This window comes from Brachyhypopomus gauderio, chromosome 15, assembly GCF_052324685.1.
Source record: "Brachyhypopomus gauderio isolate BG-103 chromosome 15, BGAUD_0.2, whole genome shotgun sequence".
NCBI lineage: Eukaryota > Metazoa > Chordata > Actinopteri > Gymnotiformes > Hypopomidae > Brachyhypopomus > Brachyhypopomus gauderio.
In genome coordinates, this window is record NC_135225.1 from 18,815,575 (window position 1) to 18,841,611 (window position 26,037).

The 26,037-nt window shown below is 43.6% G+C and overlaps 2 protein-coding genes across 3 annotated transcripts in view; one reads left to right on the forward strand and one right to left on the reverse strand.

The window, feature by feature from the left end:
• Window positions 1-8,301: 8,301 nt before the first annotated feature.
• Window positions 8,302-21,400, forward strand: LOC143475942 (uncharacterized). Its single transcript, XM_076973825.1, has 22 exons — window positions 8,302-8,527; window positions 9,030-9,164; window positions 9,463-9,555; window positions 11,059-11,196; window positions 11,396-11,572; window positions 12,326-12,490; window positions 12,763-12,828; window positions 12,994-13,111; window positions 13,309-13,414; window positions 15,919-16,154; window positions 16,642-16,767; window positions 17,036-17,162; window positions 17,599-17,707; window positions 17,793-18,005; window positions 18,224-18,341; window positions 18,539-18,644; window positions 18,952-19,187; window positions 19,662-19,820; window positions 20,089-20,215; window positions 20,418-20,587; window positions 20,673-20,828; window positions 21,086-21,400. Exons 1-20 carry the CDS (start codon window positions 8,440-8,442, stop codon window positions 20,451-20,453), a joined length of 2,679 nt encoding a protein of 892 aa, XP_076829940.1. The 5' UTR covers window positions 8,302-8,439; the 3' UTR covers window positions 20,454-20,587; window positions 20,673-20,828; window positions 21,086-21,400.
• The window catches only part of LOC143477014 (myomegalin-like), a 7,704-nt gene continuing 1,876 nt past the window's right edge, over window positions 20,210-26,037 (reverse strand). For both annotated transcript variants that reach the window (XR_013121444.1, XM_076975461.1), the window contains one exon: window positions 20,210-20,785. Coding sequence is in view for 1 of the 2 variants with exons in the window: in XM_076975461.1 (XP_076831576.1) it covers window positions 20,771-20,785 (15 nt within the window). In the remaining variant the exon portion in view is untranslated. The remainder of the gene's footprint in view (window positions 20,786-26,037) is intronic.

Consider the following 26,037-nt stretch of genomic DNA (forward strand, 5'->3'; position numbering starts at 1 on the left):
AGGAGTTTGATCCGCTGTGGTGACCCCTGAAAGGGAATAGCCGAAAGAAGAAGTGCATTAAATTAGATCATTCATCTAGTGTGATTATTATAAACTTACGATTGTCCAAGGTTTGTGCCAGCGCTGTTCAGTTTCAGTACAGCTGTGCACAGGGGGAACAACTGGCACACTGAGAAAAATGTGCAGTTTGAAAAAGCAAAGCCACTATACGGTTGCATAGGGCAGTGTCTGCGACACGTGAACAGCATGTGTGTCTCAGCACAACAGGAGATGAATCAGAAAGTCCAATCTGTAAGAGGGTAAGCAAAATTAGTAATGACTTTGTTTAATTCAGGGGTTCCGTATACCAGTCCTGCGGATCCTATATCACACGTTGTGTTTTACCTTTTCTAAAACCTGATTGACCTATTTAGCAAATTAAGATCATTGTGGGTGGGGCTGAGTAAAAAAAGTGTTTTAAAATGGAGGAAAAAAAATGTGCATGGCATAAGAACCCCAAGAATGGAACCTGGACCCGTTTGCTTATTTTATGACAATAGATTTTGCATACAGAACATGGATAGTGTCACGGTGAGGCGGCCCCCTACCGGCCGCCTCCGTCCACAGCGGCTGTGTTGTTGTTGTTTTGTGACGTCGTGTACGCCCCTCAGGTGGGCGGAGCCCGTGATCCGTTCCCACCTGATGGTCGTTTGTCTGTCTATATATGTCTTGTCTTTGTACCAGTTGACCGCTGGTCATTATATCCTGAATTTGGATCTATTGCACGGGTTTTAGGTTTGCACACTTTATATTAAACCATCCTTTTTCCCTGAGACTTGGCGTGATCGCTTCCTTTTTGTTGCTCACACCTGCCCGTCACAGAATGACCAGCCACCCTTCGGAAGCCGCCGAGTCTCTTTTTCTTTCTCCTTCGTTCGTGGTCATGTCTCGTGGTAAGTGTTTGTCTGCGTGGTGTTTTGTTTGAAGAGCTCCGCCGTGCTTTTGTGTTTTGTGTGTGTGTGTGTGTGTAGCACGGCGAGGACCAGGGCAGTCTGCCCTGAGACAGCTCTTCGTGTCCGTTGTATGTTGCGGGAGTTTCGCCGTGCGCTCGTGTGTATGTGGCACGGCGAACACCAGGGTGTCTGCCTGGTGGACTCTCGTGTGTGTTTTGTATGTGTGTACGGGTGACGGACGTGTGGACCAGTGTGCGTGCTCGTTCTGTTTTATGTTGAATGTTTTATGTGTGACGCGGTTGCCGCTCGTCACTGTCGCCTCGCTCCCCGTGTGTCGTGTGTTTAATGTGGGGAGCGACTGCGGCTCTGAGCGGCGTGCGTCACTGTGTGTGTGTGTAAGCAGAGCGCGCATGTGATGGGTTCCGTCTGTCTGTTTGTACACCGTTTTTTGTTTGTCTAGTATTTGCGTGTGTGTTTTGTCCTAGCGTGATGTCAACTGTTAAATGTAATTCCACACATGCTCCTCCCCTTAAATGTGTGTTTGGGGGGGGACCGGCTGTGGTCCCGTGCCATGGGGTGTGGCACGGAGGGCGTCTCTCCCGAGGGAGGCCCTGAATAGGGTAGGGCGCGTTTGTGTTCTATGTTGGTGTTGGGGTGTGTGTGTGTGTGTGTGTGTGTGTGTGAGTGCTGTTTCTGTGCAGGTGCTTCCCCTTGGCGGTGTCGTGGTGTTCCTGGACCTTGTGGGGGTCTCCACCTGGCAGGAGCCCCCTTGTGTTGTGGGGTGACCGGAGCCCGGTCGTGAAGAGCCCCTCCCTAGAGGGCTGGGGCCCCCGGATGTTTGGGGACCATGGGGCTCCGGTCTGAAAAGCTCCTGCTGGGGATGGAGATCCTCCCTCCTGCCCGGGGTGACCAGGAGGCCCTTGGGGCTGCTCCCTAGCCCGCGTCGGGGGTGCTCTGGGCCTCGGTCTCTGGCGCTCCTGGGTTGGGTGGAGGAGTCCACCTTGAGATGAGAGGCCCCGGGAGGGGTTGGCTCCCCAGGAGGCTGGGGTGACCCCTAGCAGAAGGCAGGGGTCAGCTCTGGGAGGAGGTAGGTCCAGGAGGTGAAGTAGCCACGCCTCGGGGAGGTAACCTGCACACACGCACACACTAAGGACGACAAAGGAGTCGTAGCTCCTCGTCCGCACACCCTTGGGGCTCTCTGGCTAAACGCCGGTTAGGGCGTGAGGGCCCTGTGACCGACTGGGGCGTGGTTATGTGTTGTTAACGGCCCGGTCGGTCCAGGGTCCCGCCCGGGGAGGTGAGCTGAGTAATGTTTTATGTGTTTTGTGTTTCAGCTCGTGGACTGCAGGAGGTGTGTCCCTGCCTGTCCTTGCCTTCCTGCCCCTTCGTGTTGTTGTGCAGCCGCTGTGTGCCACACACCCAGTGGAGGGGAGTGCGGCTTGGTGGGGGGGTCTGTCACGGTGAGGCGGCCCCCTACCGGCCGCCTCTGTCCACAGCGGCTGTGTTGTTGTTGTTTTGTGACGTCGTGTACGCCCCTCAGGTGGGCGGAGCCCGTGATCCGTTCCCACCTGATGGTCGTTTGTCTGTCTATATATGTCTTGTCTTTGTACCAGTTGACCGCTGGTCATTATATCCTGAATTTGGATCTATTGCACGGGTTTTAGGTTTGCACACTTTATATTAAACCATCCTTTTTCCCTGAGACTTGGCGTGATCGCTTCCTTTTTGTTGCTCACACCTGCCCGTCACAGATAGGCTATCACTGACATTAAAATAATGCTCAAGTTATACATAATCCTGAGACATGTATATCTGTATATAATCCTGAACGTGTAATAAGGAGAATCAAACAAAACAAGTTGTTTGATGGCATAATTTCCCTTTCTCACACAGTAAATATTAACCAGTTATTTACAGTGGCATGCCTGTTGTCAAACTATCAAAACAAAGCACTAGTTAAAGCAGTGTTATGTCTAAATATCTAGTAAGGCCAAAACTAAAGTGCTCAATGAACTAAGTTATAGTCACTACCTCACAGGATTGAAATGTCTGTTTTGTTTTTTTGTTTTTTTTGTGACTTATCTGTATTGGCCTCACCAAAATCATACTCCCCTTAAAATAACCTTTGTTGAATGTAGAGATATGTGCTTCATATAGAATAGCCTACACATCCAGTTAAGTCACAAAAATTTGAGTTAACCAGATATTTCAGTCCTGTGAGGTTGTGTTGCAGGCCGTCTGATCAAGGCCAACCACAAGCTGGTGGCGCCGCCTGCCCCCTGCTGGCCACCAAGCGCAACAGCGACCTGCAGAAACAAGAGGACAAACAGCTGATGGACGTGAGTGCAGACCAGACAGAAAGGACCAATCAAAGAGCTGCACGAGGAACCTGCTAGGAGAAGGAATCAGTACACATGCTTACATAATACATACATACATAAATGTGTGTGTGTGTATGTGTGTGTATATGTATTCAGTTCACAGCAATGAATGACATTAGTATCACACAGGAAAGCACATCATTATGTGCTATGGATGTTAAGGGAAGAGCCAGTGTGTAAGGAGATGAACTACTGTTGTAATCAAGAGGAGCTTGAACATGACATTGTTCAAGAGTTTGAACAGGACATTGTAGTTAATGTGTAGCATTGTATTGTAGCTATACAAGATAGCATTTTGAGTCTATTGAATGTCAAGAATGTGATGTCTGCAGGAATGCAACTGTTATTTTTAATGACGTGTATTAAACAGCCTTTTCTGTAAGGTAGCTTTTACGAGCCCCACAATAACCATTGATTTGAGTCACTGCAAGTTCACTACAATATCATAATCATTTAGTTTCATTTTATTCCTGCACAGAGTACACACACCAACGTGGTAGATAACACAGATGTTAAAGCGTTAAATTGCTTCAATAATATCTAAGTATAATCATGCTCTGGAGCTCTGTTCACTGAATTCCAAATTCCCATGAAGCTCAGCCAATCAGAATGAGCGCTCCAGGTCCTTCACTAACTCCGCCCCTCACTGTCTCTGCTCTTTGCAGGAGCTGGAGGAGAGCTTCCACATTAGCAGGATGGAGCTGATCGCCTTTGAATTCAATGTGCTGGTGTCTCTAGAGATGGTCCTCTACCTGCCCGAGAGCAGGTCACAACCCACTACCACCTGAGCCTTCTAGTCCCAGCCAGCCCAGCCAGAGCTGACGCCCCCTTTGAGTGGGTGTGGTTTTGCAGACCGGCCTCAGGGAGGACTTCAGCACAACACTAAGTGCTTGTGGGTTATATTGAACATTCTTCTTGCTTTTTGTGTTTGTTTTTGGGACTTTTGCGAGGGAAATTAAATGACAGTAATATTAGCTTAAGCACTTAAATCAACTCCAAACACTCAAATAATAAGAGAGATTTACCACATCCTGTGTGTGTGCTAATGACACTATATGCAAGAGGACGTGCTGATGCTCCTACCTGAGGCTCACCATCTACACCAAAGAGACTGTGACTACTTGGCCGGGGAACAAGGACCTTAAACATTATCTGTAGAACCATCCTGCGCACCCGGTGCTAACGGGCCGCCCAATGGAGGATGGGTTCCCTTTTGGGTTTCTTCCTAAACCCCACCACCATAGGGAGTTTTTCCTTGCCACCGTCGCCTTGGCTTGCTCATTAGGGATCTGGACCCATACGACTGTAAAGCTGCTTCTCAATCCAGAATTAGACAGATGGTGTAATGTGAATTACAGTGATTTATTTATTTATTTATTTTCTCTAACCTTAAAATGATCCCTTTAAGGTCAGGGGTCGGCAACCCGCAGCTCTGGAGCCGCATGCAGCTCTTTGATGCCTCTGATGCGGCTCAGCTTTTGAATAGAATTAATGAGTATTTAATTAACTTATATTATTTTTGAGACTTAAAACAATGTTCGGGTGGAATTTCACAAATGTCCGGTATTTAGTTTCGGTTCGCTTGAGTGACATGTCATCGTCACTGAAATAAATTTCCAATTATTTTGCTTTTGTGGCTCCGAGTCAAAAAGGTTGCCGACCCCTGCTTTAGGTCATGCTAGTCTGTAAATATTGGCTGCAATGTTAAGGTACAGTGCAATATGATTAATTGTATAAAATGCTTTCACTTTTATATGTAAAATTGACACAACACAATACAACATTATGTATTTCTTAACTTTTACTGTATTTGTAAAAAATGAAATGAAAACAATAGTAATACAATTGACAGAATAAATTGAAATAGTTTTAATTGTTCATGAGTTCATGTCTTCATTATGATTTCCTATTGCTTGGGCATAGAGAGGTATTTTGGCATGCAAATGTTAAAGAAAAACATGTCACACCTCCTTTTCACCTCTTCTAATACACTGCTATCTCTGTAAACTCGCTGCACAAAGATATCATCATGGGCACAGATAACTAAATCACACCACTGCATACCAGTAATCAATAACTTGCACTGAATTTGCCAATAATAACAATGGCTCTCCTTCATTTTGTGTAGGCCTTGTGCCACTTTTAAGGAATTTGCAGTATACATAGCTTTGTGTATTTGGGCACTTAATTTCAACAAGCCCAAATGATGGACGCTCAAGTGGGTCATATACAAGTCCATCAGGTGATGCACCCAGCCAAGATGCATCTTGGTCAAGTTCAAGTTTTTCAGAAGTGCATAGTCCTTTAAGGCCCCTGTTTCCATTTCAAGTCCCCTCTTCATGTGTGCTGTTTGTCGTGTCCCTCGGATTATCTTTTCTGCCAGGCTTTCTGCAGCACCTGGACCTCTAACGTAGATCACCTTTCTGAAATGTGAGGCAGTCACTCTTTCTCTCCTAAGTGAATGCCACTCAGGTGTAGCACTTTGGGATCTTGTTGCCTCCTCAATAAGGTGTGACTGTGACAAGGTCACAGAAAGTGAGCTTAGGTGTAGCTGTTCTTGGTGTGTTGGCACAAATGAATATTCAGGTGGGCTTAGATGGTAACATTCTAGTGGCAGACTCGGGAATGGGGGTGCATCCTCATGTATGACAACACTGTCAGATGGAGGTGGTGGTTGTTGATAGGACAGTACACTGCCAACTTGTACCTTCCCAAAGATGGAGTCCACAAGTGGCTTGTCAGGCGAGATGTTCATTGTGCAGATGAGTGGAAGAGAATCTGCTTTCATTCCAGCGTAGACTGGTCCAGGATTGAGGGTGGCCGGGTGTGGGAGCTCACCGCTGTAGCCCTTGAAAAGTGTACTTCTGAAATAAAAGAAGAGTGAATAACATTTATTTTTACACATTGTAATCTGTTCACGAGCACAACTGATTGTGAATCACATATCACATGTCATCTGAAGTACAACGAGGCTAAATTAAATTTTGAAGAGAACAGGGTTTTATCAGATGATCAAAAGCATTTATTTTTTTACCACACACTGTAATCTGCCTATTAAATTTGGTACTACATACCTAACTCCACTGGCTGTAGTAGCACCTGGTTTTGGCTTTAGGACAACCATGGCATCCACGTGTCCAGGCTTCACCCCCTATTAATTTAAAAGATGGTGTTAGTAAAGTGACTGTGATACATTAACTAACATTAAATAATGAAATAAGACAAACCATTGTTGGTGGTTTATGCCACTTCTGTTCTGTCTGTGTGCATGAAAGGACAGGAGGGACGACAGACATGCCAGATTCAGAATAATGAGCAGTCTGGAAAAGCAATGCAACCAGCAACACAAGAGCAGTTGCTGTTAATGAGCACAACTGGCATTGAATCACGTAATGTCATCTGAAATACACAAGAGGCAAAATTTAATATCTTGAAAAGAAGACTTCAGCAATGTCAATAGGCGCAATATCTGTCCCATCATATTGTTAGTGGTGAATGTCACTTGTCTATTGTCTCATGTAACGTTTGTGCTGTTTTGCATCACTCTTAAAACACTTGGCTATACTGTCTTTCTATTCTACAGTGTTGTGCATGGTTCAATCTACTAGTTCACTGAGCAACTATAAACTAAATATATTTTAGATTGAAACTTCGTTTTCACTCCAGATGAAATGCTTACACATAGGAGTGAAACAGGCCTACTTATATTTATATTATTTTGTTGTTTCCACCACCTACAACAGAACAGGTTTTACTTCAACTGCTTCTTGAAGAGTGTTATCAGAATATGTTAATAGGTGTAAGTGTTGAAGCCACATGTTAATAAAGAAGTTAAGATGAAAGATTTGAAAGACAGATTGACAGATTTTAGAAAATGCAGTTTGAAGAATAGCTGAGGTGGACTATATTCTGCTTTTGAGTCATAGAGGTAGATAACAATAGCTCGAACTGTAAAATAAACTCCCATTTGTTTACTATAGGCAAAATAGACTGCTAATGATTCCCACTCAGCTACTCTGCATTTGGCTACCATTGTAAGCTTTAAAAACCAATGCCTATGGTTATCACAGCTTACGTGAAGTAAGAGCAAGGATAAAAGATTGAACTTGTGTTGAACTAACTTTTGAACTTGTTCAACAGAACTTTGAACGTGACACTGAACAGAACTCGTGTCATTTTAACCAGTCCTACTCTCAGCTGGTGTGGCGTATCTGTTTTCTTCATAGATCTGTAGCAGTGAGCCCTCACTGTTATCTCGTTAGCCTTACTTTTGCCTGATACTTCCATCAGAAATACAAACATGTTTTAAAAAGGCATTTCTAGTACTAGGACAGGTTGGTTCGTTACTAAAAACAACATCACTTCATTAGACTGCCACCTCAGGCTAGCTAGCTAACTAGCGTCAGCCACTTACCTTCAAAATTGCAGAGGTAGGATGAAACGTAGAACTTGAAACCCTTTTCAAGTTTACTCTGTGTCGTTGTACTTGATGCTCTGACAATACGACGCACATCGTTGACGGTAAACTTCGGGAACTCCTTGTGAATTTAGACTCGGCCATTACATCGGCACTTCCGTATACCAACCGGAACTATGGTACCATCCTGACACCAAACGAGGAAGTGATGCGTGCACCTAGGCCAATCAGCGCAATACCAGTTTCAAATGACAGCAAAATTGACCAATCATATCTTCCCTCTTAGTGGGCGGGCTTAACTGTATGATAATTTCCGCCCGCTGTGGCGACGCTAGCTGTCGTTAGCACCACTGCTAGCTAGTTTCTATTCATTTCTTTGATGTATATATATAATATAAACGGTCTCTGGTATGAACCCTTTGGGTACAAGCCAGGCTGCATCAGGTTATTGTAGCAGCCTGGCTGATTTGGTGTTTTGGTTAGAAAAATAGGAAACTGTGATATCACGTGATACTCAACTTTGGAATGTTTGGTTTAGAATGTTTGGTTGGGAAGGTGGAATGTTTGGATTCAGTTTTGATGCTGAAAAGCTCAAAACAAGTCGCAAGACATTTTGCTCTGTGAATTACGATACATACAAAACTAACAAATCTCTCTATTTTTTCTAGATCTTTCTCTCTTTCTATTCTTTCTATTTTTCAGGTGGAGAATGAGTTTTTACCAAAGGAGAACTGACCAGCCAAGGCCTGGACAGGAACAGAACCACTTCATAGACACACCAGGTTTTACCACTCGTGGTGAGAAAAATAAATTTTCATATACTATACATAATTTTATACTTCTATGTAAGACAGTATATTAATTCTTATGAGTATGGATTCTATAGGCTTATTCATAATAATTAAAAGTTAAATATACACATTTATATAGTGGGTTTTTAAGGTTCAGAAAAATAACATGTATATTTATTCTACTGATGACTGTCAAGCTCTGTATTTCATGTGTACAGGATAATATAATTAATGGAGCATGGGTTATTTCTTTGACTCAGCACAATTTTCATAAATCTTAACATTGTTCATGTGGCCATGGAAAAAGCAAATAAAAATAAACATTTTTAAAAAGAAACAGATTTCTAACATGACATCACAAATTCTTAAGGATTCTCCCCACATTCTAATGACATCACATGGCACCATAGCCCTTGTTCATAATCACTTGTTCATTGGGAAACACAAGGCATTTGAGCCTCACTGGGAGGCATGCTGGGTTTCACTTTACCTGCTGTGGGATTTTCAGGTGTGCCCTACAACCCCCAAGCGACAGTGATCCACACGGATCCCTGTGGACCAGCACCCTTCCCTCACAGAAGGACGGCGGGACCCTCAGATGTCGGCCATGTCTACATGCCTGTAGAAGGACCACTCCACACTGGTACTGTGTAACACTGAAGATTACATGCGTATTCAACAAACCAAATAACCATGCATGATGAAGTAGAAAAAAACATTTATTACATTTGTTTGTAAGGTCTGGCAGAGGTGCAGAACCATCAGCTTTCTGCACATGACCTGACCAGTAAAACATCAGTTTTATCAGAAAATATGACATCACATATTCTTCAACATTGTAATGAATTCACATGGCACTGTAGCCCTTCTTATAGACCTGATGATCTTAACAGTACACGCTCATGCTTCTTCTGTGCCCTGGGTTGGTGTTTTGCATTTAGGCCCTGACATGGAGAGGCGGAGACACCTTGCTCAGCCCCATGTTCAAGGCGAGGTTCTGAGGCAGATGGATCCAGTCTACCTCCAGCCTGCTGGTGGGTTCTTCATCGATAACTGTCTTCTTTCATATAGACATTGATAAGATATTTTTACTAGGCACGCAGACTGTTTTTACAAACATTTGTGAATGGGTCACTCTCAGGAGCTCAGTGAATTCCAGCGTGGAACTGTGACAATATGCCACCTGTGCAATAAATCCAGTCGTGAAATTTCCTCGCTCCTAAAATTCGACAGTCAGCTGTATTATAAGGAAATGGAAGAGTTTGCGATTAACAGCAACTCAGCCACGAAGTGGTAGGCCACGTAAACTGATGTAGCAGGGTCAGCTGATGCTGAAGTGCATAGTACGAAGAGGTCGTCAACTTTCTGCAGCACCGCAATCGAAATTTGTCCTCCGCTCTTACCCATCTGTGCAATTAGAACACACACACACACACTAGTGATTACTAGGGGGCTGTGGTGCACAGCCCACATGCCCGGGGAGCAGTTGTGGTTAGGTGCCTTGCTCAAAGGCACCTCACTCATGGCCTTAGGCCTGAGAATCGAACCCACGACCCTCACAAGACCAGTTCCCTACCACCGGACCATGACTGCCAAGTGACCATGACTGCATATTTGTATTATGAAACATGGGGACAGTATTTATTAGAAACAGGGGAAGACAAACGAATGAACCAGATGGACCAGAGGAAGACATATGAATTTAATGTATTTCATGTTCCATTCATTACTTTAGCTGTGATATGTTTGGTGTAGAGTAGAGCACATTAGAGTGGGCACCTTGATGACCCACATACAGTGTGGGTGTACTGTGACACTCGTTATCTGCTAGGCGGTTGTGTTTAGTCTAAGGTGATAATGCTTCGAATCATTATTATACCAGCATAGTATAATACTGATAATACATGTATATGGATTACAGATGTCATTTATCACTATTTTAGTACACCCCCAAACAGTCTAAACAAAACATTGTCATGTTGCTTTGCTGGCTTCTGATACCTCATCTGGACTGCTGCCAAAGCATATATCTATTAATCTTTGTAATCTATATAACATGGCTTCTTTAAGTATTGGGTATCACCTGGCCAGCGTTAAGCAGTGGTACGCACTTCTTTGTACCCACTTCTGTTGGCAAGGACAATGTGAGCTTACAAGCAAGACTAGACTTGAATGTTTTATTGCAGTCAGTTGATTGTGCCAGCACCCCACTCCCCAGGCCTGCGCTGTTCCGATCCACAGCTCTCCACAGCTCTCCACAACTCTCCCATAGCCACTTTTGCTCCTCACTGCCATCTGCAGATTTGATTATGAATTTAAGTTTTCTTAAATGTTATTCAAATTGCTCCTATTCATTAGCACATTTCGTTTATCCACTTAATGCTACTCTTGATATACATTTGAGCCATGCCAAAATATCGATTATCATAATCTATTATTGTTATTTAAAATGCAGTATGATCTGCAGGTCTTAATTTCATATGCTGGTCTGAAGATTGAACGTGTCCTCTACAGTTCTGTCTGTGTTTCATGTCCAGGTTCAGTGGAGCCTCCCCAGCTCCACTCTCCAGGGTGGAAGAGAGAGAGAGTGGGGAGATTTCACCGGAGCGGCAGACATCTTCAACCCTTGCTCCCAGACATCTTCGAAGCAGCTAACCCCAGGGATGCTGGTAGAGGTGACTTATTGATGTTGGCTTTACTTTATATGTCATTGAAATACCTGTACAAAATGTAGAATTTATAATGTTGCGTAATTTGTTTTGGTATTGGTAAAAACGATATTTGGGAACAAGGAGATCAGTTAGTCAGAAACTTCACTCAGGTGTCAAATGAGCGGAGCTAAACTCATGATCATGGATGCCCTTTCCCATGCAGGTTTGCCCAAATCCAGCCGCTTGCTGCCTGGGAACCCCCCCGGGTCGTTCCTACTGCCCTCCTACCCTCTGGTCACTCTTCCGGGAGTGCAGCTCACTCCCACTCTGCATCGTAGACTACACAAGCGAGACACGAGCCCTCGGTGCAGAGACCCGGACCCGTGGAGGGACAGTACTGGTGAGCGCATGGCTACGTTGCTAAGAACATACTAGGCACACACAGTGAGGCATGGCCGGTTATTTGGGTGCCCGGTTAAGTTAATTTCGTCTTGCACTAAGCTTGTCTTGCACTTGTTCCCACGTCAGTGGTAAAGTGATGAGCAGACCTAATTTTGTGGTGTCATACATACTACATGAATTTAATTTTAACCAAAAAATTTGCATATACTTAGATCATTTATAGTCACCACTTGTTAAATGTACAAAATACTCAAATTTGATGATCTTCATCTGACATGGTTTCACTCAGTAATGGAACAGTGTCTAGCAGAGGCGAGATGTGTTAGCCATTAGCAGAGCTAGGCGGTACTGTAGTTTGGCACTTCAGTATCAGAATTAAAATAATTCTGAATTGTGCCGAAATAATTAAATTGAATCAAATTGTATTGAAATGTAAGATTTCATGAACTAAAAGAATCACAACTAAGCTAAACTAAAACTGGGTCACACATTTACTGAAGCTCTGATAAATGTCTTCCTGCTTCTGGGCTCACGGATGCCCTGCTTTCAGTTATTCAGTACTACTTCATTGTGCTGCCATTACATGAATTGTAGCAAGATGCATATGAGAAGTTGCCGTTCTCCGTCCATCTTGCTTGAATCATATTTCAGTGGCACTTTCAGATAAAGAAACATATGCAGCGTAGTACTAAGGCACTGAGAAATGTTATGGTGAGTTAATTTCTGCTAATGTCCTTATTCACCCATGCAGGTGAAGTTGACTCCAGCAGGTGTTTCCCACTGCCTGTGCTCACTTCACGCACGACAGTCACCTCGTCAGGACTGATGAGACCTTCTCCACCCACCTTCACAAAGTTGCCTCCACTCCCCAAACCTTCTGGCCGAGAGCCTCTCCGTGCCTTCAGGCCTGCCAAAGGTGAGCTCACTCTTTTGATCTCCTGGAAATTGCATCCAAATCATTTGCTGCACCACCAACAACAAAAAAGTAAAAAAAAAGTATTAAAAAAAGTAAAAACTGCTTTGAAAGCCCTATACTACAAACAAAAAGGCCCTGCTGATCCTCTTGTACATTGCTATGCCTGCACCCATGGACATGTTTTTCTGCACCATGAAGAAACCACTATGAAACCAGAAGTTATATTTGGGATTTTTGATGGAGTACGTGTTAATATGTATTGTGCTTTTCAGGATCTCAAGTGCAACGCACCAGGGCGTCCCCTGCTGAGGACATGTGTGAAGGAGTAGTTGGCAGAGGTTGGAATTGATTTGCTGTTAACACTGCATTACACAACAATGTTTTAAATCTAGTTCTCCATGTTGAATAATGTTTTGCAGTCTTCAAGCTGATTTGAACCAAAGTTGAGCTGGTAGCCCTAAAAGTCCTAGTCAGTTTGTTTGGGTTCTTTTATTCCTCTCTAGATGAACTCAAACCAGGAACTCCCAGGAAGGATCCCCACGAGCAGCAGACTTTAGGGCCCTTCTCCAAACCAGACCTTGCTCTCGCTCAGAGCTTCAGACTGCTTAGCTCTGATGACTGGTAAGTCACACCTGCAAAATTCTGAAGCATTTGGCTAGGGCAGGTTAAACAGCAAGTCATTTATGGTGTTCTGCATATATGGTAAGTATGCATGTATTTAGAGAAGTTTTTTCCTCTTTGTCCCTTTTCTTGTAGCATTTTTTTCTTTCAGTAGCCGATGGTTACAGTGTGTGTCTATGTCCAATATCTTCATACAGGGAGAAGAAAATTGAAGGATTGATGTCCATCCGTAGATTGGCTCAATATCATGCTGATGTGCTTGGCAGCAGGCTTCATGATGTCTGTATTATTCTTATTCAAGAGGTAAGCCACTAGATTTGCTGACTGTGTATCTGTCTGAATTCTAAAATTGGCAGACACCATCAGCATGTACATATTACAGGTGATGTTGCTGACAAAGTCAGCCAATTTTAGTCAGAGTTAGCATGGTACTTTGAAATTCCTTTTTTATAAAAACATTTCTCATTTAATTGAAATTCAGATGGCATATCTAACTAATTAGTGATTAAGGTTGTAGCGGATACATATGTTAGTTTATGGATTATGAACGGGGCACCATCCTGATTGCTCAGGAACCAGTATTGTGATAACGGAGTGAGGTGGAATATGGTTTGATCAGTCTCATTACTAAAGGGTTAAGTTCTGGTTCCGCACAGTGACCTAATACCATCGACCAAAATATGCATTTACCACCGTGACCAGATGAATAAATGTCCACATTTATTAAATGGTTAATGTTACAATTTATACAAAGCATATGAATGATTTGGCTCAAATGGAAATTAAACCTATATGTGAATTTCCTAATCTAAACCAAGGATATAATAGTGAACAACAAAGAATATAAAATTAAACAATAACAGCGAATGATAGTTATCGACGGTCATGAGGTTTAAATGGATTATATGACTATCCTTAAGCTTGCCTAACTAGCGTAGGACCCAGGGACGGACACAAGGTCTTTAGAGAGAGAATAGAAAAGAAGAAAGAGGAAGTTTGGGCAGGTTAATGGCAACAGTATTTACTATTTTGGACTCCGGGAGAGATAGAAGCTGGCAACCCCAAAACAGCACATGAACTGAGCGTCTTACTTCGAAGAAGAGGCGTGGTTATGCGGACCAACCGGTGCGCGTTCACGGTTCATTCCTTGAGGCAGCTGAGGTCTGCGGAGCAGGTCACGTGAGACGGCTCGAGTCGCGGAAACTTAGCGGTGACGTCACAGTCGCAGCTGGAGGGCGCAGACAAACTTGTACAGATACTTGACTGAGAAAGAAGATGAGCTTGACTTGAACGACTAGACGAAATAAAAGTACTTTTGACGACGAAACGTAGAATAAAGAAAATAAAATAAAATAAAGAAGAATCTTCTGTGGGACTCGGTGAGAGCTTTAGTTGCGGTCTCTTGGCATCGCTCTACTGGACACTGCGGTGTTCGGCGTGAGTCCAGCAAACAGTCGCGATGGTTTGGCGTGTTCAAGTCTTTGAGTCTCGGCGAGTCTGGCGAAGTTCTCCAAGTCTTCCCAAATTACCAGGCTGCCAAGCTCGTTGTTTCGCTTCGAGCTAGGGCTTTTAAAACAAGTTTTAGGGGCGTAATTGTAAGGCGCTTTTATGTTCATCAGGCCATTGACCATTGGCCTTTATTAATGAATATTCATGACCTTTGCCCAGACAGGGGAGAGAAATAGAGAGAGAGAGAGAGAGAAAGAGAGAGAGAGAGAGGGGAAGCGAGGAGTGCCCGTCTTTCCAGGTCTAGTTAATGACTTAACCAAAGAAGACAGATTAACACAATTCTAAGACAAAGTAAACTATTCCTAAATAAATTGTCTTACATACTCTGCCTAAACAAGAATTAATTTGGTTCTATTAGTCTACACATTGAGCCATTCTCAATTTCCACTTTTGGACAACAAATGACACACAATGCACAGACAGGCATGAATGTGAGGTCACCTAAGCACACATGAGAATGATTACATTCGATGAGTAACATACAAACTAATACATAGATATGCATCAATGTGGTGTTTTTATACAGTAACACGTATTCTAATAAGATCACTTAATACTGAATACATGAAAGATCATAAGTTGTGTCTTTGTCAACCACATGGCACAGTGTTCACATTTAAATGGTCTTGTGGTCCTTTGTTCTTAAGGCTGGAAAGCTGAATACTGGTTTCAAGAATAATTAATTTTTCTTTGTATGGAAGGTAGTCAAGTTCGGTGTCTCTAGACTGCATTAGCCGAGCTGGTTCCTGTAGGCTGAATCCCAATTCTGTGTACAGTTCAGATTTGGAGTTACAGAGATCTCTGAAATATTTGTATCTTCAGCTCTGGATTATAACACAGGACGTAGAGTGGGTTTAAACTGTGGGCAATCAGATAAGGTTGGAATTTAGAGTTTTATGGTCCTTCCTGACTGTGGTCCCAGTGTCCTCCGACGAAGGTTGGTTTTGACCAGCCTCTCTTAGATGGCCTCTCTCCCAAGCTCAGGAGATCATAAGGTCAGCATTGTAGGCTTTTGGGAGGTAAACACCATTGTGGATGTGGGTCCTTTGGGGCCTGTTGCTGTTGTAAAGAATCAGTGTTTATCTTTACATACCATCAAAGAAATCTGGGTGAGTCAGTCGCTCAGTTCTAGGCAAAGGATTCCCTTTTGGGTGTCACAGTGAAATAGCGTTTAGCTGTCTCCAATACAAGGTATTTAGGCCTACATAACACATTGCAGTGGTGGATTATACTTATTACGATGGCGGTGGCAGTGTTGGATGTGGCTGAAACAAGCTGGAACGTCGTCTTTCCTGCAGGTGCTGCACCTGCGCTCTGCCGTGTCCCGCATGGCTGTGGTGTCCTTGAGGGAGTTGTACTCCAGCCTGCAAAAAGGGATGGACCAGGAAGTGGAGGCTACAGCTAAGGTCCTCCTCCACAAAGCAGCGGAGTCCAATGGCTTCATCAGGCAGGACGTGGACACAGCTCTGGACAGCATGGTGCAGAACTGCACCCCCATTCGGAGCATGAACGCCCTTCTCGCTGGAGGACTCTGGTCAGTTAGCCTGCAGTGAGCTTTAGACTGTGGCTTTCAGATAGCAACAACAGGCACAAGAAGCTAACACAGCACTGATTTTGGCTTCTGTTGTTACTTCTCCATTGTTCTTTCAAAATATTGCCCTGGCCTATAATCAATATTTTTAGGTATTTATCCTCTTAAATATTATTTTTATTGCGTTCCATCTCCGCTCTGCTGATTCAAACTGCCCTTCACACCTCTTAAAGAATAGGCTAGTTAGCTAGCTTACAGAGGACATACAAACATTTTCTGTTTAAAAAACTACATATGTAAACTAACTGGTGCAAACTAAGCCATCGAATAGAATATGATCATTTGATTGTGCACGTAGATCACACATAAGTGTATTAAGTTTCTTTATAGAAGCTAAAAGTTGTACTGTATACATTGATTGGATGGATTAATAGTTATTACCTTCTTTTTTTGAATGCCCTAATTTTTTTCCTTCTGTTTTCCTCAAAAGTCATCTGAATGCTGCAGTAAGAAAGTGTACTGCTCGGCACTTGGCTACTTTGGTAGAGAAGATTGGTGCAGAGCGAATTATTCCTGCAGTCTCCAAGTTGGCACAGGACTCTTCCCAAGAAACCAGGTTAGTACTGTGATCAGAACGAGAATTCTACAAAGCTTGTTCAGTTTCCCAGATAGTAATCTTTTGCTGATTCTTTTACTCTCCTAATCTGATACTCTGAAGTCAGCAAATGCTGGTAAATTGCAGAGTAATAGAAGGACTATCGTGTTTTCTAGACACAGACGTCCTTGTAAAATTGTGTGCTGTAAGATAAATGGTCGGTGTGCTGTGAGTATTGGATCCCTCACTCACGGTTCTCTCCTGTTTTGGGGTCTGTTCCTCGTCTCAGGCGCTTGGGCCGGCGTATGCTGCTGTTCCTGTCCTCCCACCATGACTTTGATAAGATGGTGGAAAAGTGCATCCCTGCCAAAGACCTGGCAACCATCAGGAACACTGTCCTCACTCTGAAATCCAAGGTAGCGATTCATGTTTGGATACATGATGAGGAATTTTTATCCCATTCAGCTACTATGCCCCATGTTTACTCACTAAACAAAGCATATTCACAAAACTTTTAGGTGAAACAGACTGCAATAAAAAAAACATCTAAACTGTGATGGTAGACATATATTGTAAACAAATACTAAAGTACAGGGCAGTGCGTGGCACCACACATTGTATTTACAGTAAGGCATGCACAGTGTAGTCCCAGACCCAGTAGTTAAAGGACAGAGCATGGTTCAAAATGAACCGGCTTGAAACCTTTGGGATAGAATCAAAGTATGAAGCAACATGTGGACTTCAATATCATCACTCCATGTTTTGTGGTAATTCGTATGTGTGTATTCCCAGGAGAGGACAAAGGTGTCTAGGATTCCAAGATATAAGATGCGTCAGCCTCGTCTGGAGCAGCAAGAAGCTCCAGCCGCACAGGCGGAGCGGCAGAACACGCAGCGAATGAAGCGCAGCCTTAGACACACGGTGAGGGACGTGAGCCCAGACGACGCGGCACCTCTGAAAGGTAACGGTTGACCTCGACAAACGCTCCCCTGCTGTTTCCTGAGAACCTTACCTTACCGCTTATCCGTGAATCTCCTTCCCATCAGACCTGCAGCTGAACAGTTGTCTTCCAGCCCAGACTAAGACTGGTGTCCTCCTGGATGATTTGCCTTCGAGCCCCAGCAACGCACGCACCCCCAGAAGTCCCGTCAAAAGTTTGAGTCCTCCGCTTCATCCCAGCCCCCCCACGGCTGTCCCTACTACAAACATGCTGCCACGACGCAGACGAGCTATCAGACTGATCAGACCACGTGACTCTGGTGAGTGTTGCCTGCTCTTCAGCGCTTCATGTGTGATCACTGCACTTGCATGTAAATTGCTTTGCTGTTAACACTGCATTACACAACAATGTTTTAAATCTAGTTTACCACATTGAATAATGTTTTGCAGTCAGTCTTCAAGCTGATTTGAACCAAAGTTGAGCTGGTAGACCTAAAAGTCCTAGTCAGTTTGTTTGGGTTCTGGTATTCCTCTCTAGATGAACTCAAACCAGGAACTCCCACGAAGGATCCCCACGAGCAGCAGACTTTACGGCCCTTCTCCAATCCAGACCTCGCTCTCGCTCAGAGCTTCAGACTGCTTAGCTCTGATGACTGGTAAGTCACACCTGCAAAATTCTGAAGCATTTGGCTAGGGCAGGTTAAACAGCAAGTCATTTATGGTGTTCTGCATATATGGTAAGTATGCATGTATTTAGAGAAGTTTTTTCCTCTTTGTCCCTTTTCTTGTAGCATTTTTTTCTTTCAGTAGCCGATGGTTACAGTGTGTGTCTATGTCCAATATCTTCATACAGGGAGAAGAAAATTGAAGGGTTGATGTTCATCCGTAGATTGGCTCAGAATCACTCTGATGTGCTTGGCAGCAGGCGTCATGATGTCTGTATTATTCTTATTCAAGAGGTAAGCCACTACATTTGCTGACTGTGTATCTGTCTGAATTCTAAAATTGGCAGACACCATCAGCATGTACACATTACAGGTGATGTTGCTGACAAAGTCAAGTCAGAGTTAGCGTAGTACTTTGAAATTCCTTTTTTATAAAAACATTTCTCATCTAATTGAAATTCAGATGGCATATCTAACTGTAATTAGTGATTAAGGTATTTCCGCCTACATAACACATTGCAGTGTTGGATTATACTTATTACGATGGCGGTGGCAGTGTTAGATGTGGCTGAAACGAGCTGGAACGTCGTCTTTCCTGCAGGTGCGGAACCTGCGCTCTGCCGTGTCCCGCATGGCGGTGGTGTCCTTGAGGGAGTTGTACTCCAGCCTGCAGAAAGGGATGGACCAGGAAGTGGAGGCTACAGCTAAGGTCCTCCTCCACAAAGCAGCGGAGTCCAATGCCTTCATCAGGCAGGACGTGGACACAGCTCTGGACAGCATGGTGCAGAACTGCACCCCCATTCGGAGCATGAACGCCCTTCTCGCTGGAGGACTCTGGTCAGTTAGCATGCAGTGAGCTTTAAACTGTGGCTTTCAGATAGCAACAACAGTCACAAGAAGCTAACACAGCACTGATTTTGGCTGCTGTTTTTACTTCTCCATTGTTCTTTCAAAATATTGCCCTGGCCTATAATCAATATTTTTAGTTATTTATCCTCTTAGAAATTCTTTTTATTGCATTCCACCTCCGCTCTGCTGATCCAAACTGCCCTTCACACTGCTTAAAGAATAGGCTAGTTAGCTAGCGCACAGAGGACATACAAACATTTTCTGTTTCAAAAATACAGATGGACACTAACTGGTGCAAACTAAGCCATCAAATAGAATATGATCATTTGATTGTGCACTTAGATCATTAAGTTTCTTTATAGAAGCTAAAAGTTGTACTGTATACATTGATTGGATGGATTAATAGTTATTACCTTCTTTTTTTGAATGCCCTAATTTTTTTCCTTCTGTTTTCCTCAAAAGTCATCTGAATGCTGCAGTAAGAAAGTGTACTGCTCGGCACTTGGCTACTTTGGTAGAGAAGATTGGTGCTGGCCGCTTATTGTCTGGGGCGAAAGACGTCACAGCGCGAATTATTCCTGCAGTCTCCAAGTTGGCACAGGACGCTTCCCAAGAAACCAGGTTAGTACTGGGATCAGAACGAGAATTCTACAAAGCTTATTCAGTTTCCCAGATAGTAATCTTTTGCTGATTCTTTTAGTCTCCTAGTCTGATACTCTGAAGTCAGCAAATGCTGGTAAATTGCAGAGTAATAGAAGGACTATCGTGTTTTCTAGACACAGACGTCCTTGTAAAATTGTGTGCTGTAAGATAAATGGTCGGTGTGCTGTGAGTATTGGATCCCTCACTCACGGTTCTCTCCTGTTTTGGGGTCTGTTCCTCGTCTCAGGTGCTTTGGCCGGCGTATGCTGCTGTTCCTGTCCTCCCACCATGACTTTGATAAGATGGTGGAAAAGTGCATCCCTGCCAAAGACCTGGCAACCATCAGGAACACTGTCCACACTCTGAAATCCAAGGTAGCGATTCATGTTTGGATACATGATGAGGGTTTTTTATCCCATTCAGCCACTATGCCCCATGTTTACTCACTAAACAAAGCTCATTCACAAAACTTTTAAAGCTTGAAACTTTTGGGATAGAATCAAAGTATGAAGCAACATGTGGACTTCAATATCATCACTCCATGTTTTGTGGTGATTTGTATGTATGTATTCCCAGGAGAGGACAAAGGTGTCTAGGAATGCGAAGAGATAAGATGTGTCAGCCTCGTCTGGAGCAACAAGAAGCTCCAGCCGCATAGTCGGAGCGGCAGAACACGCAGCGAATGAAGCGCAGCCTTAGGCACACGGTGAGGGACGTGAGCCCAGACGACGCGGCACCTCTGAAAGGTAACGGCTGACCTCGGCAAATGCTCCTCTGCTGTTTCCTGAGAACCTTACCTTACCGCTTATCCGTGAACCTCCTTCCCATCAGACCTGCAGGAACGTCGTCTTTCCTGCAGGTGCGGAACCTGCGCTCTGTCGTGTCCCGCATGGCGGTGGTGTCCTTGAGGACTTCAGGGAGCGCATTGATCAGCTGGTGGCCGACTGCAAGGACAACCCATATATGGTCATGGGCAACATGTTCCCGGTAACTCATTTGAACTGAATTGATTTTGAATGTTTTCAGCAACTTTCAGAAGTGATCTGTATGGGGGGGTCATACGTTGGAGAACATTAAATGCTGGCACATCTGAAGAAATATCAAAAGCTCAGATGCTCCAGAGTAGAGGGAGGGCAGTCATGTCCATTGTTAGTGTGAGCTTGTTTTACAATGTATGTGAAGATTTCACCCAAGTGTATCCTTGATTTATTTATCTTTGTTCCTTTTAAATGTTCTTTTTATAGAGCTGGTTAGGGAACTCTACCCCTGCAAGCCACAACTGGTTGAGCAGAAGGTGCTCCCTCTGCTCTGGTACCTCCTGGGGACCTCCAGCAACAGTGGTACGGTCCACGGCAGGGGTGGAAGCGTGAGGGGTCCACTGTCCACCTATGCCAAGCCCTTCATGCCCACATGGGTCTGGCACTGCTGGACTGCGCTGGTTACCAATCTTCCAATATCCGCAAGAGCCTAAACGAGTTTGTGAAGAACCTCCCGATCACCTGAGAGCTGCCAGCCAGACCTCCAGACCAAAATAAAGCCCAACATGGATTCTACTTGAAGATGGAGATGTTTGTGCATTTCTTACTGTGCCTGCACTTTAAATGAAAGAGAGAGGAAGAAAGTCAAATGTTTTTAACATTTTTGAATTAGCAGAAAGCTAAATCCTTAAACTCAGAAGTCCTTTTAAATAAGGAGCACAGATTTTAGCGAATCACATCAGGTTTAACATGCACTTTGAAATACTAACACTTGTCATGGTGACTAGATATATATTGTTCTATGATTGTTTTTTTCTGTTGACATATTCTGAGGTAACTGTGCAGAATGTAATTTGCAGTTACCTCAGAATATGTCAACAGAGAATAACAATCACAGAACAATATATATCTATAGTCACCATGACAAGTGTCATATATATATATATATATTAGTGGTGGGACTTTAACGTGTTAATTTCGATTAATTAATTACAGGGAAATTAACGAACTAAAAAGATTAACGCATGAGACACTTTTGCACCGTGGAATGTTTCTCGGTGCACGAGTTCCAGACATACAGATTATATGGATGTACAATAAGATGAGCATGGTGGAGATGACTGAAGAGGCTACGCTGGTGGAGGGGAAATTTAAATATAAGAAACTTCCAGATGGAAGTACAAACACAAATAGTGTTATTTGCACTTTATGCAGGAAGGAGTTCGCTTATCACAGGAGCACTTCCACCCTTCGTTACCACCTCAACGCAAAACATGTTACGCGCAGGTCAGTAATGATAACTTGGCTGCTAAATGTATTCCTAGTACGAGCAGTGTTGCCAGTCAACACTCGACCACATGTTGGGGTTCAAATCAGAGGTGGGGACTCGAGTCACATGACTTGGACTCGAGTCAGACTCGAGTCATTAATATTAAGACTTTTGACTTGACTTGAAAAAATATTCAGAGACTTAGGGCGTACTCACACTAGGCATGGTTTGCTGGTTCCGTGCTGGGGCCCGGTTATCCCCCCTCCCCACTCCCCCTCTGGCCTGCACTCACACTGGCTTCAGCAACCCGGCCCGAGCACGGTTACGTCATCACAACGCCGCTTTATTTGGAAAAAAAGCGCGCTCGCACAACACTATGGAGTTCACGATTCTCTTTTTATTGTATTTTTGGAGTCGTTTTGGGAGTGCAGAAACACGGTGCAAGCACAGATTTATCGATAATTTAACACAACGATTGTCTGCTAATCGCTTTGCCGCTATGACTGTTTAACGTGAGCATCGCATCACTGACGTCATGTTTGAGTTCCAGCGAAATGAACCAATCACACGAGGCACCAAGCGGGCCCGGGCACGGATAGCGCTCACACTAGAAGCGAACCGTGCCCGAGTCCACATGAATCGTGCCCTGGCCCACCTCTTCAAGCGGGCCCGAGCACGGTTAACTGATCCGGGCCCGGGCACGGTTGGAGCGCTCACACTAGCCAAGCGAACCGTGCTTCGGCAGGCAACCGTGCCCGGGCCCGGATCACAGAGCCTAGTGTGAGTACGCCCTTAGACTTGACTTGGACTTTTACACCAATAACTTTGGACTTGAATTGGACCTGAACCTGTTTACTTGCAAAGACTTGATTTTTTTTTACCCCAAATCTAAATTTTAAAACGCATATTAATATTTATAAAGTGCGCCCCATTAATTTCATTTCCGTCCTTCTGACGCAGACCTGTGTTACACCAGATTCTGTGACCGTCGAGTTTTGTGACCACAGGGGGCGCTATTTCACAGTTTCTGTTCAGAGGCACAAACGCTTTACGAATGCTACGTAAACTACGCTGATGCACTTTCTTTACTCGTTTTGTTGGTGTCCACGAGCCAAAATATGACATGTTTATATTTACATTTTATCGTCTCTTAATTACGTAAACAAGATTTACCATCCCCTCACCATTGCAGCCAACAAAGAAATCATGAATGGGATGTACAGGTGAGCCTTTTTAACTGGGGTCACCAATTCTGACGGCAGCCATCAGAATATGTGACCCCACTGAATCTCCAGGTAACAATAGTACACCGTGAGCCCACAATAACAGAAAACAATGAAAAAATAACCCTAACCTTTTATTAGTCTATATTTAAACATTTTATCCAAATGTTTAGAATAACCATTCGTAATGACAGCATCTTGCTTATGATGAAGCTTGCTATTTTCGTGTAAAATGATGTAACGAAATATTCTTGTTTAAGTACATTTATGTAATTAGGAGAAGATAAAATGTAAACGATCTGTCATGTTTTGGCTGGCGGACACCAACAAAACGAGTAAAGAAACGCATCAGCGTAGCATTCGTAAAGCGTTGATGCCTGTAAAAAAAAAAAAGACTCGAAAGGACTTGAAATTCCAAGTTTCAGACTTGGGACTTGACTTGACGGTTGCCTGTCTTGACTCGAGACTTGACTTGAGTTGACTGTCTTTGCTTGAGACTTGACTCGGGACTTGAGGATAAAGACTTGGACTTATTTGAGACTTGCAAAACACTGACTTGGTCCCACCTCTGGTTCAAATTAGGAAACAAAATGTCAGAGTCCGCCGTTCGGTGTCGAGCGCTACGGTTTATGTAGGAGTGCTGCAAATTGCGTCAACTGATGCAAGTTACGAACTGCCATCCAGAAAGACAATGTTGAAGAAAATGCAGCAGCTGTATGATGAGGAAAGGGAAGTAAAACAGGTTATTGTGAAGAGCGTAATGTGGCTCTGACTGGGGATCACTGGACCTCTGTTAGCAACAAGAATTATCTTGGTGTGACAGCTCATATTATAGATGATGAATGGAAGATCCAGTCATTTGCTTTGAACATGCAGAAGACACTTCTAGGCACTATGGAGATGCCTGTGTAGAGGACTTTATCGCTGTGGCAGAGGCCTGGCAAATTAAAAAAATCTAATATGGTATTTAAAACATCTTCTGATTTACTTCTTATTCTTACTATATCCTAAGCAAAACTCCCAAAATTAAACTATATTTTTGGTCAGAATTTTCAGTGTTCTGAATACTGTTTGCTCTGTTTTCTGCACTCATCTATTGGTCTATGTAGTAGACTGGTGGAAAAATAAACAAGATGTTGAGGTTTATGCTTATGTTCATTGATTCATTCATCATTCAAACTTAAATTAATATTTCTCATGTTAAATACCGAAATGCGATTAATTTCAATTAATTAATGACAACGCTTCAAATTAATTCGATTAACTTTTTTAATCGTGTCCCACCCCTAATATATATATATAATAAAATAAATAGAAGGTCTCTGACATTTACATTCCAAGTGGCGTATGCAGCAGTAGGTAAACATACTGTATGTGCAAAGTGAATGTATGAGGAATCTGGTGTAATTAGGATTAAAGTGAACGTATACAATGAATTATAAATATAATGTGCAAATGTAACAGGAGTGCAAATTGAGTGAGCGTTAGACTACAGTGATGGGTGTAGAAATAGTTAATCTCAGTTTAGAGTTCTTTGTTGAACTTGAGTGTTGTTGTTGATTTTGAAATGTGTCTTGTTTATTAAGGATAAAAGAGTGGAAGAGCAGGGAGTGAGTTGATCCTCCTGACTGCCTGGTGAACAAAGCTGTCCCTCTGCTTACTGGTTCTGGCTTGTAGACTTCGTAGTCTCCTCCCTGATGGCAGTAGGTTGAAGTAGCTGTACATGGGGTGTGTCTGATCACCCGCTATGTTTAGGGCCTTTAGAGTGAGGCGGGAGTTGTGAAGGTCTTGTAGAGAAGGGAGTGGTGCCCACGATCCTCTCAGCTGCTCTCACAATGTGCTGGAGGGACTTGCGACAGGATGCTGTGCAGGTGCCGTACCACACTGTGATGCAGCTGGTCATGACGCTCTCGATGGCTCCCCTATAGAAGGTGCACATGATGGAGGATGGAGCACTGGCTCTTCTCAGCTTGCAGAGAAAGTACAGGCGCTGGTACTTTCTTGGCTAGAGATGTGGTGTTCTTACTCCAGGACAGGTCCTCTGAGATGTCTACACCCAGGAACTTGGTGCTGCTCACTTTCTCCACAGCAGTACCATTGATGTTCAGAGGAGCATGCTGGGAGGGCAATTTCCTGAAGTCCACAACTATCTCCTTTGTCTTTTCCACATTCAGAGATAGGTTGTTGTGACCACATCCCCCGGCCAGGCGGCTCACCTCACTTCTGTAATTTGTCTCGTCGTCGTTGTTGTTGATGAGACCCACCACAGTTGTATCATCCTCAAACTTAAAGAAGAAGTTGGAGCTGTATGTTGGTGTGCAGTCGTGTGTCAGCAGAGTGAATAGAAGGGGGCTCAGTACGCATCCTTGAGGCACCCCTGTGTTAAGCACGATGGTACTGGATGAGTTGCTGCCGACCCGTACTGCCTGTGGTCTCCCAATCAGAAAGTCTAACAGCCAGTTACACATTTGGAGGCTCAGTCAAAACCATTAAAAGAAAATGGCATTAAATACAAAACTAAACGACATTAAATATTTACAGAAGAAAATCCTTTTTTTAACCGCAGCAATTACTAGTTTAAAAGTTCTTTTATATCCCTTGAGCAAAATCTATATTTTATGATCAGTGTGCAAATTCATTTTTCAGTGTGCAAATTTGTGTCTGTAGAACTGCATCAGAGTACCTTTTAACAGGCAAGAAGACAAGCAAGAATATTTGTGAAAGCC

Coding starts and splice junctions, on each gene's coding strand:
- LOC143475942 (XM_076973825.1), top strand. CDS start 8,440: ATGAGTTTTTACCAAAGGAGAACTGACCAGCCAAGGCCTGGACAGGAA. Junction 9,556..11,058: donor AGTCTACCTCCAGCCTGCTG/GTGGGTTCTTCA, acceptor TTTCATGTCCAG/GTTCAGTGGAGCCTCCCCAG. Junction 19,188..19,661: donor CTTCTCGCTGGAGGACTCTG/GTCAGTTAGCAT, acceptor TTTCCTCAAAAG/TCATCTGAATGCTGCAGTAA.